Below are 11,895 nucleotides of genomic sequence, written 5' to 3' on the forward strand. Positions count from 1 at the left end.
GGCGCTACCTTGTTCTGTCCCCTTCATGCCTTTCCTTGAAACTGAGGCAGTCAGACCCAGACAGAGTTTAGGTTTAAACCCCTGCCATGGCTGAGCTTGATTCAATCAAGAGATTACCCACAGCTGGTACAATTCTGTCAAAATAAAGGACTTCCTGTCTCTATGCCTACAAAATAAAAGTATGAACTGAGTGAGTGAGCGCGCGCGCGTGTGTGTGTGTGTGGTGAGACAATTAAGTGCATGCGCGCATGTGTTCAAGTCTGATGATAGGGTTCAAGTGCAGCCTACAAATTGTGCGTGCTCAGACCAGACCCGTTCTGATTGGGTGTGCGCGTGCGTGTCTCTCAGACTCGCTGCGTGTGTCCGATCGAATCAGTTTAAATTGAGGAAACTGGCCGCTTCTCTCTCGTCAAATTGTGTCTGGAAGAAAAACGGGGATTATTAATTTAGCTACAACCTTACCGGATTATATGGCTTTACTGAGGATGTGAATGCACGCAATTACGCTCAGTGTGCGGCCGTGTGGACCAGCAGAAAACGACAAGGTAGGTTAATTGAATTGCTATAGTAGCTAATATTAATGAGCATAAACCTAACATTTATTTTATTTTTCCATTTAGGCTTCTGTCAACCCTGCAGACCTTTCATTGGTTTTAGACCACGCAGGTATCAGTGACAGTAGCCTAAATAAATTACATCCATTACATTTCACCTGAGCGCACGACTTGAAAAATGTAGACTTTAAGAGTGGTTGTATGCAGTGAGTAACAGTTAATTGAATTTTAAAACTATTCTTCTGCTCCGTTGCAGGATGTTTGCACGGCGGTTTCCATCAATTGCATCGCTTATCATCGTCTCTGTTGGACTCGGACTCCCGACTGTGTGTTGTAAGTAGCCTGTGTGTGTGTGTGTGTGTGTGTGTGTGTGTGTGTGTGTGTGTGTGTGTGTGTGTGTGTGTGTGCGTGTGTGTGTGTGTGTTTGATTGAAGTATTTATTAACAGAATTTGCAGAATTACATTACATTTCAAGCACAACTCAATACAAAAACTGTTAACAGTGGGTCCACCTTGTTCAATTCATCATAACATTTAGAGACATACAAATATACACTTCTATATAGCCACAAAACAGGAAATCATCATAAAGGAGGTAAAAGGGGAAAAGAAAACATATACAGTCAGTTCCACATTTTGGTGGCATAGGAGGGAAATTAATTTAGTCCCGTTGTTTGTGCCAAATCTGGGTTGCACATGGTTTGTTGAGCCCCCTCTGGTGTTGTGGGTGTGGACTTCGTTAACATTAAGGAAGTATTTAGACAGGTACATGGGTATCTTAGTGAAGTATTTAGATAGGTACATGGGTATATCTATCGAATCTGTATCGAATCTTGTGGATCAGACCCATTGCAAGATGCTGTACTCTGTCGTCGACCCTAAGCCATTCCAGCCTGTCAAAATGGGCAGGGATGAGGTGGGTTCGGGGAGTGAGGCCAAGTAGTAGCCTGACCAGTTTGTTTTGGGAAGTCTGGAGCCTTGTTTTAAGTCCTTTGAGGTGCTGTGGTACCAGGAGGTGCATGCATAGTCGAAGAAACCTTGTATGAGGGCTCCTGTTAGGGTCTTCATAGTGTTTTTGTCGACCAGTGAGGAGATCCTGTATACTAGGAATCTTGTTCTTTGGTTGACTTTTTTGATTACGTTGGTGGCGTGCGTGTGTGTGTGTGTGTGTGTGTGTGTGTGTGTGTGTGTGTGTGTGTGTGTGTGTGTGTGTGTGTGCGTGTGTGCGCGTGTGTGCGTGTGTGCGTGTGTGCGTGCGTGCGTGCGTGCGTGTGTAATGAGTAGCCTATAAAAGAACATATAGTCCTTAAGTCTTTCTTGAATACTGTGGTAAGTGGGCTCCTGAGTGCTGACCATTTTTCACTTTTTTTTTGTTTTCTTCCAATAGCAGATGTGTGGGAGATTGTCCATTGTTCTCTGTCTTTGACATTGCCCTCCTGTTGAATGTTGATTTTTTTTATCCCTGCTTCTGCATGGTCCTATATACATGCATTTTCTTTTGGGAAGCATATCAAGTCTTGATATGCTTGAAATTAATGTTTGATTTTACAATTAAACATTAACCCTGCAGGCATACCTATTTGGTTAATTATAATATAATTAAAAGTTATTACATTTTATAGAATGTTATGTTGTCACTACAATATTAGTGTTTTGCTCAAAGGTTGAGAATCGCTGCTCCATCCAGTCGGGGTGCGTATGCTTTTCCGACCGTCATTGGTCTGACATGCGGAAAAAGACCGAATTAAGATTGGCGAACATGCGCTGCTCCGTGCTTGCGGTTATGGTTAGGTTATGGTTTGAGGTACTGTAGTTTGGCGTTGTCGGACCAATGACTGGCCGGAACTTAGTACTGCACCATCCATTCTGCTTGCCTTATGCAGTTCGGTCGGAGCCCACCCTGTCTATCTCTCTTCTATTCTTTCTTCCTATTCCCCTCTACCCTCCCCCGACACGGTCGAGGCAGATGGCCGCCCACCCTAGAGTCGGGTTCTGCCTGACGTTTCTTCCTAAAGGGGAGTTTTTCGTTACCATTGTCGTAATATTGCTTGCTCTGGGTGGATCTTTGTTGGTTGTAAAGTGTCTTGAGACAACTTGTTGTGATTTGACACTTTAATAAAATTGAATTGAATTGAATTGTATTGGTTTGACCAATCAAACGTCAATATTATGAGGAAGGAGTAGCCAATTATTTTTACACCCTTTCATTTCTCCCCAATTTAGTCGTTGTCAATTAATTCCTCTCCACACACCTTTCTGTGTAGTCACTGCTGTTGTATCCCACTGACCTGCCTGCCTGCCAGTGCAGTGAGGAGCCCCCTCTGGGAGGACTATTCCTCCCGTCCAACACTCCCTGCTGACAGGTTCCGCCCCAGCAATGACCAATATCACCCTCCCTGCCAAGCTTCCCTAACCCCGAACACAGGCCAAATGTGTTTGCATAGATAGACATCGGACAAAACCAGATACACCATTGTGGTAGGTGAAGAGTGATCAATTTGGAATAATTATTTATTTCTTTTCAATAACAATAATTGTATTATTTAAAACACTTTAAAGATCAGCGGGGTCACATCAAATAGCACACTGAGCACACAATGCAAACTAACAGGCGAGTGTGCTTTGTGTGAGAGATGCTCCTCCAATGCAAGCAGAGATGCGTGTCTGTGTGAAAAGAAGCAGAACAGAATCAGGCTTCACTGTAGCCTTCAAACTCGGTTAGACAGAGAAGAGCCGTGCCTCATAAGGGTGCACCCCTCCATTCCGAAACAACGCTATTCCGAAGATTGACTTCCATTATTCGAAATGGCGGTGTTTACTAATTTTAAATAGACCCCGGCATTCCGAAAAAAAACACATCGCCTTTTCGAAGATTGACTTCCATTATTCGAAATGGCGGGGTTTTCCCCTTTTCTATAACACCCCGGCATTCCGAATATAGCATAACCTTGTCAAATAAATTATGCTGGAGCATATGAGTGGGCAGCTTCAATTATTTTTCTTTACCAGTAATATCAGTATTAGAGTGGTACCTGGGGGGCCATTGCCCGTGGGAGCCTGGGCAGGGGCCCTGCGTGCATAGGCACGGGGCTCCGGGGACCACATAGTGCGCCCGGCCTTCCTACCTACGGGATGGCACCAGTGGGCCAAAAAAACGGGGTGAGGTCCCCGTGAGAGATATCCCCGGCCCCGGGCGGCCCCGCCGCCGGCTTGAGTCCTCCGGGCAGACTGCGCGGACCCCACCAAAGTTCTTTTCAACTTTCTCTCACTGTACTTGCACCACTAGCAATTTATCATTCTGTTGAGCTGGTCAAGTCATCGTGATGTCAGGGGTATCCCCTTTTATGCCCATATAGTTCTTTATCAGGCATGCCCAAACATGGAGTCTATAAAGATGTCAGAATGATGTCAGAAGTCGGTGGGACGAACCTGTATTTAGGCATGCCCAAATATGGAGTCTCGCCCGGGCAGAGCCTTGTGATGTCAGCTGTGGCCCGGGCAGAGGCCTTTTGTGGCGGTTCTGGACAACCGTGGGACTCGACACCGGGCACTGCACCCCCTGTGGTGGTTGGAACGCGTGTGGTTAACCAGGGTTTGATGAAGTCAGTGTCGTGATCTTCACATATGGAACGTGTCGAGGCGTGACTGACGGACTGAATGACATGAAGTGTGACTGACTGACATGAAATGCAGGTTTTTGGGAGTTTTAGAGAAAGTACAAATAAAAGATGTGTGTAGTCTTCTCTTTGTGTTTATAATGAACTCAACACAATGGAAGAGTGTTACAGTCCTTACTGGGGAGACCTGTGTCTTCATCTTTCGTGTGCCATCATCAGATGTCCAGCTCAGTAGCGTACAGCCATCATCTCAGGTCCCACATGGAATAGGCCGGCCTCCGAGGCCTGTCCCCTTATACAGGGGACAGGTGGTGATTATGTGGTCAGAGGTCTGCTCCGGCTCCCCACACACACACGCTGCTCTGTCTGTCAGGCCCCACTTCCTCGTGGATGTTTTGAAACGTCCGACCCCAGTTCGCACTTCGCAGGCAGTTCAGCAGGGTCCATTCCCGGCGTGGCAGTTCCTCTTCTTCAATGCCGCCTCCCGGGTCCTGGATGTAACAGTGTTACATGTTGGCCCGGCTGACTCCCACTGCTGATTCCATGCTGAAGAGGGAGGGAGACCTGTGCATTAGTTTAAACTCAAAATATTAGACACAACAGATGTAATCTTTTGTCAACACTACTAGAATTTCGCGGGCCTTCGGCCCGCTCATCCCAGAGTTGCGTTGCCCCGCGTTGCGATACAGAAGTCCACAGATACAGAAGTCCACAGTGACACGCGTTGTATGCAGCTGTTTTGTGTTGCAGCGCGTGCGCGCGCGCGCGTGTAGTGTTGTTGTTCTTATCCATAACAATAAATGGATCAAATATGCTCTATATTAGTTATGTATAGATTTAAAGCAGTGGCTGTCAAAGGTGTGATCCAGGGACCCTCATGGTTCCTTGAGGGGGTTCCAAATGGACCCATTATAGGTCTGTAACTCTGAGAGTGTACAAATGGAACCAAGTGGACCCTACAGGTCTGTAACTCTGAGAGTGTACAAATGGAACCAAATGGACTCTGTTATAACGTTTAACTGTGATACTGTACAAATGGAATCAAATGGGACTCTTATGGGTCCATTTGGTTTTACTCTCAGAGTGATGGGGGTCCTTGAAATTTAAAAGGGTTGAGAAGCTGTATGCAATGGCTTATGTCTTGTAAAAAGAGAGACCAGCCTATTCTCCAAAGCATGATATCTTATGCTTTGCTAGGTTGTACAAATTAATATTGGGTCAATATAATTTGCAGGACTCACGTGTGTGCTCTCTGTCTCTCTCGCTCTCTTCTCTCTCCTCCGTCTCTGGGGTGTGTGTGGGGGGGGGGGGGGGGGGATTAGTGGCGCTGCCTGCGACAGTGCTATACTTCTCCAGCAGCGGTGCAGAACCGAGAGAGTGACACATTCTTGTGGATGTAAACTGCGCAAGTTGTAGCTTTAAAGTTCGGATTGTGTAGTCGCACCGGTGGTACAAAGTGAATGTTACAACTCGCACGGTGATGTTGTAAGGCGCAAATGCGAGTACCTAGTCGCACTGTCGAGCCCTGTGTAGTGTAGTGGCATTTTCGCTGCATCGCGAGGCGATCCAAATTCCCCCCCGCGCACGCACGCACGCACACACACACACACACACACACTGGACGTAGCTGTGTGTTGTTGCAGCGCGCGCGTGTGCGTGTAGTGTTGTTGTTGTTGTTCGTGTCGATATTTGCGCGTCGGTTTGTCCCGCTTGTACCACGCCAGGTTTGCACAGTGCGCTCAGTGCGATATTTCCGAACGTGGGCGTTGTGTGTGTGTGTGTGGGTGGGTGTGTGTGTGTGTGGCTGGCTGTGTTTTGTTGCGTGGGGATCACCATGTGAGGGGGCTAGCCAATAAGGGCCCTGTGTTGCATGTGGAGAATTGTGTAGGTGAGTGTGTGTGGTGTAGCCGAACGGGGTGGTGAGGACATGAGGGGGATGTAGCACAGCAATCGGTGACCCCTACATTAAGCTGTGTTGCTCCCAAGATGCAGTGCAAATGCGTGTTGTAGCAACCGTAGCCAATGGGAAAACAGGATGCAGTGTTGCCAGGTCCGCGAATTGTAAGCGAGTTGTAAGTAGCGTGTTGAATGGCATTTTTTCTGGGCTTGTTTTCATAGACCTGGCAACAAATTAGGCGGGGGTGTCGGTGCTTGTGGCGTGTTTGTGTTTATTATTGATATTGATGTTGTTTGTGAGTGTGGACGGGAGGCGGCTGTAGTGGCAGTGCAATGACAGTTTTTACGCGGGTGTTGTTGACTGTGGGCGTGCGGCGCGACATGAGGAGATAGCCGTGGATCGACGCGGAGGGTAAGACTGTGTCGTGTTAGTGTGTTGTTGCAGTGTGTGTTGCAGCGTGTTGCAGCGTGTCAGTGACGTAGTAGCTGGTGCCTTTTGTTCCTGTGCGTGCTTTTGGGGACATGTTTTCAATTGTATATAAGGATACCAGCTGAGCTATTTAGCATGTCTCTCTTAAAGGGAAAGTGTGCTATTTTTTTCCAATTTTGTTTTGACTTGATTGCATTGATTCTGTATACAGCTAATATACTGTACAAGTGAATGGACTTGGACCATGCTGCATTGTAGCAGCATGAAAAAAGTTATGGCCATTTTTGTATACCACACCAGAGACAACCTATATAAGACAACGTTTTACAAATTTCATTATGTGTCAAAAACTAGGGGGTTTTCAAAGTACGGCATGACATCACAGGTCCTCTCAAATTGTGGGTGACTGGCTCCCCGGGTATTAGGGGTTACTTCCAATCCCTTACTTTTTAATATTTTTTAGACCTCATTCAATCCCTGTTTCTACTTCCAGGTCAAACGACTAACAGACCAAGCGACAGCAGAGCCGACGGGGAGTCTCCTGGCGGGTTCAGCATCGGAGGTCTCAAGTCCATCCTGGAGGACTCTGTGTCGCCGGCCTTTGGCGCCGCCATCATCATCATCATCACTGTCATTGTGTCGGGCAGCGCCTACCTCTGCCTCCTCAAATACATCTGTGGCGGCTGCTGTAAACCCATGCAGGTGGTGCCCAGCGCCGGTGGCTCAGACCCTAACAAGGTGGAGGAGCAGGTTTAACCCATTCTGCGCGGGAACCCCTTTTGGTGTTTTATGCATTATGTTATACTTTAGCTATTGAAAAATAGCAGATCTACAAGCTCATAGCACCGAGTGCTGTGCTGACATAGAAACATGTTTTTTTCAGAAAACTGTCAGAATTTAGAAGGCATTTGTAGAATCGTTCTTTTTCAAAAATAGCAGATCCGCGCTACGAGCTTGTAGATCTGCTATTTTTCAATAGCTAAAGTATAACATAATTCTTAAAACACCAAAAGGGGTTCCCGTTCAGAATGGGTTAAGTGGTTAATGTTTTTTTTTTATCTTACAATGAATTCACTAAATGTATGTAAGCATGTATAAATGTATGTGGATTTTGTAATCCACATATCTCAAATTGGACACACGCGTCCCAGACGACGTGAGGGAGTGCAGTGCCCAGCATGGAGACGATTGGATAAGTGGTTAGGGCAGTGGCCCTAATGAGACAATTGCCATGCGGCAACCTCAGCCTACGCTTCATTTGGCTAAAGTCCTCTCCCCATGCACACCCGTCCAATTTCCAGGCTATGCCCTGCCGTGAGCCAATTGATTGCCATGGCAACCCCCGCCTAAACTTGATTCAGGAAATTCCCCACACCTGACCTGCCATTTGATTAGTTAGTCAGTCCACTTCTCACAGTCAGTGTGCACACTTCACACATTCTCCACAGAGAATGGGCACAAAAAAGAAGCCAACAGACAGACGGTTACGGGTACTCTGACAATGGGTATAATGGGTATTGCATGACAGGGTAGGGTGATGCATATTTGCATCGTTCCTGAGTAGGCAACTCACGAATAGATTTACCAATATTTATTACAGAATGAGTAATGAGTGTGCATATGATATTTGACTTGGCATTCGGCTCTGCTGGACTTTCTCCCTGCTCGGCACGATTAAGCACCAACATAAAACATTAAGAGCAGGGAGATAGATATACAATAAAACCCCCCATGGGGAGCATAAATAGCAGAGCCCACCGGTGGTGCTGGGGTGGTGGTGGGAGAAAACATCACATACAACCAGGAACCATGTGCAGAGGAAGGCAGGAAGAGCATGCAGTCTAGTGAGCTTAAGTACCCCGCCCAATTGGTCAGCTGACTGCCGCATCGGCGAATGACGTGTGGGACTTGCACACACTTATACGCCCACATAGTAATGCAACATGTTAACCCCTTGAGTATAGTATGCGCCTTTGAGCATGGCATGAACCCCCTCGAGTATGTCTGAATGAACTAACTCCGCAAGCTAAGTCTCATTTGTTTTGCTATTTCTGGTGACAGTCTGGCTGGACAATGTGTGTGCTATCTCTCTCCTTATTAATTAATTTTAATTAATTGCCTTCTGGCTGTCACTGTGTATCTCAGAGATGTCGATGTTTGTTGTACCTCCTAACCACCTCCACCAACATTTCCTTTAAACTATCCATGGTGTCTAGACGAACATCACTACAGAGGGGCAGTGAAAACACACACACACACACACACACACACACACACACACACACACACACACACACACACACACACACACACACACACACACACAGGCGCTTAAAATATCTTTAAAGAAAAAGGTGAAATATTTGGAATATATTGGAATAACAACACAATAACACAAATCTTGTATCAGGGTTCCTGCCACAACATATTTCCAGAGAAATACATATTAATTTGTGAGACAGTAAAAGGTCTAGTGGTGATTGCCGTCACTGCTGTGGCCCTGAACATGATTGGGTTATTGAAGTGACTTCATGCACACAAATGTCACTAATTTGATGGTTTCACAAATGTGGAGCAGTGTTAATGTTGATGGTTTGCATTGGTTTTGAAGGTTCTGGGTTTGATACTTGCAGGCACTACTCAACTCAATGAATATCATCAACAAAACTGTATAGCCTATAGGTCCATACCAGCTAAAACATGCTGTCCTCGACCATTCCTGTCTGTGTTGATGCATTAATATGTAATAAGTATGCTTGTTTTCTGTTTATTAGATTGTATGTTCGTTTGTGTTGAGAAGTCCCTGCAATGTTTTTGATATTTTAGCTGTTCAGTTAAATCATTCAATCAACAATAAATAATTTTACCAAACCTTGAAACCCTGGTCGTAGTGCTCTAGCCAGCATACTGGTGTAGGAGTTACAGTGTACAGCCACTAAACTTTCCACCCAAATCACAAACTTTATAGTTAAGTTTAATTTTGTTATTAACAAAGGGTAAGCACCTGTATTGTTATTTCATAGTATATTGTACTGGGTTCAAAAACAATTCATACAATGTTGTTTATATGTTTCACATTATTTCTGGTTGATAAGCAAAGCTAAGGGCGGTGTAGACGGCCTTATTGAATAAAGCATTAAGAGTTATTTGTCAGCGCTTTTTATCCAAAGCGCTTTACATTGTGCATTACATTCACCCATTCATACACCGAAGGCAGAGGAAACCATGCAATGCACCAACCTGCACATCGGGAACGGTGATGCAGCCGTCCAAGCCATATATATTTTATTCTTCATTCATGGCTGCCAGTTCCCACCTGATGTCGTGTGGGAGTTCAGACTGGTCCAGACCGTACTGAATAACTGCTAACTTGCATAATGTCTTCAGACTAGGATTACAGTCTAAAATAAACTGTTTATCAATGTATCCTCCAAACAGGATGATACGATCTCCCATCATGCAACAGCAGCCATTACTCGTCCATAACGGGCCGTTACCCGTGGGCTTAACCTCCTTCCAGGAGAAGGTGTCTGGACTGAATTTCCACAGGTCATCGAAGTGCCGACGCAGACAGTTGTAGCCACCAATTATGTATAGCTCTCCATTGTAAGTAAAGGCTGAATGAGTCCAGCGTCTTTCTAGAAGAGGCTGTGCAGAAGGTGTGTTCAGCCAGTTGTTGGTCTCTGTGTCAAACACTCTGATGTTGTAGTAGTCCCCTCGGCCTCCAAATACAAACATCTTTGTCCCGATGATGGTGGCAGAGTGATGGTCTGAAGCAGGTGGTGGAGTTCCTCTGGTGTTAATTAAAGACCAGACCATTGTGGTGGTGTCCAACTTGTACATGTCATTAGTGAATCCAGTATGTGTCCATCCTCCATGGATATACATGATATTCCCCAAGAGACAGGCTGATTGGCCGGACCTCCCCTCTGGAACAGTACCAGAAACCGTCGGCTTTAACCATGTGTGGGTGTCTACATCAAATGCATAAAGCGCGTTGTTGCAAATCTCCGAATACCTATTCAATCCCCCCAAGATGTATACGGTATGTTCTACCAGAACAGCAGTGTGGTGCCGGCGCCTGCAGGGAACTTCAAGGGGATGTTCTCCTCTTGTAGTTACCACGGGGGGCAACGTCCTCCATCTCAGAGACTCTGTATTGAAGACGTATACATTGATGTGATCCTCTCGAGGTTCTCTAGAGTAACTACGCGTACCAAATGAGTATACCTTGTGCCCCACGGTCACTGCAGCCTGAATACATCTCTTATTTGGTGCGTCTCTCGGAATAACTGTCCAGTGCATCGTAGGACAGACCTGCAACTCACTGAATTTCAACTGATCTGTAACGGAAAGGTAAGGGTCTGAAGAGCTGTATCAGTTCTGTTTTCCTTCCTTCAAGCTCTTAAAGAATGTCTGTCTCTGTGATGGTTCAAGCTCTTACAGAATGTATCTGTGATGGTTCAAGCTCTTACAGAATGTCTCTGTGATGGTTCAAGATCTTACAGAATGTATCTGTGATGGTTCAAGCTCTTACAGAATGTCTCTGTGATGGTTCAAGATCTTACAGAATGTATCTGTGATGGTTCAAGCTCTTACAGAATGTCTCTGTGATGGTTCTAGCTCTTACAGAATGTATCTGTGATGGTTCAAGCTCTTACAGAATGTCTCTGTGATGGTTCTAGCTCTTACAGAATGTCTCTGTGATGGTTCTAGCTCTTACAGAATGTATCTGTGATGGTTCTAGCTCGCCGCTCCCATTTTTTCCACATATGTGACTCCGCTTGACCTTCAAGTTCTTATACTGTGTCAACATAACCGTGTCAGCAGGACATCAGACTCAAACAAGCGGTCGGTTCCATACAGCTCTAAGCCGATCACTGCCCATATATGGAGTTTTGGGATAACAATTATGTCCTAATATGGAGTCCGTGAGGTTGCTCACTCTGACCTCCTGAGCAACTCGTCCGGCTTTTGAATGTTATGCTGTACGGTGACTGTGTGATCTTTATGGTCTACTATCCATGTCTAGGGCCCTCATTTATTAATGGAGTGTAAGTTCTGCCTCAAATTCAAGCGTGGGTTTTGGCGTACGGTACCCCCACGTCAACGTGGCATCCTATACAGCTCTGCCTGTCCACGCAAGCACCTATTTGCAAGTGTGCATTTTGTCACACTGGAAAGAAACAGCAGTGTATGCCAGTAGTATTATTCCGTGAGGGTACAACCTTTGTCAAGTAGTAGGCTACATTAGAGCGTGTGGTTTCTATCCTCAACGCATGTTGTAACTCCAGAGTTGGACGTAGCCTACTGTATATAAGTTTGGGTTATTCGGGCATAGCCACATTTTGGTATACGTTGTTATGGTACCCCAACTTTCAACCCCAGAATTTATCAT

The 11,895-nt window shown here is 45.7% G+C and overlaps 1 protein-coding gene across 1 annotated transcript; it reads left to right on the forward strand.

The window, feature by feature from the left end:
- Positions 1 to 424: 424 nt before the first annotated feature.
- On the forward strand, positions 425 to 7,253 carry LOC306934857 (uncharacterized protein; the record flags this gene model as incomplete). Its single annotated transcript, XM_079517666.1, has 3 exons — positions 425 to 545; positions 811 to 887; positions 6,991 to 7,253. Exons 2-3 carry the CDS (start codon positions 812 to 814, stop codon positions 7,251 to 7,253), a joined length of 339 nt encoding a protein of 112 aa, XP_079373792.1. The 5' UTR covers positions 425 to 545; position 811.
- Between the last annotated feature and the right edge of the window lie 4,642 nt (positions 7,254 to 11,895).

Source organism: Electrona antarctica (genome assembly GCF_951216825.1).
Source record: "Electrona antarctica genome assembly, chromosome: 13".
In the NCBI taxonomy this organism is placed as follows: Eukaryota; Metazoa; Chordata; class Actinopteri; order Myctophiformes; family Myctophidae; genus Electrona; species Electrona antarctica.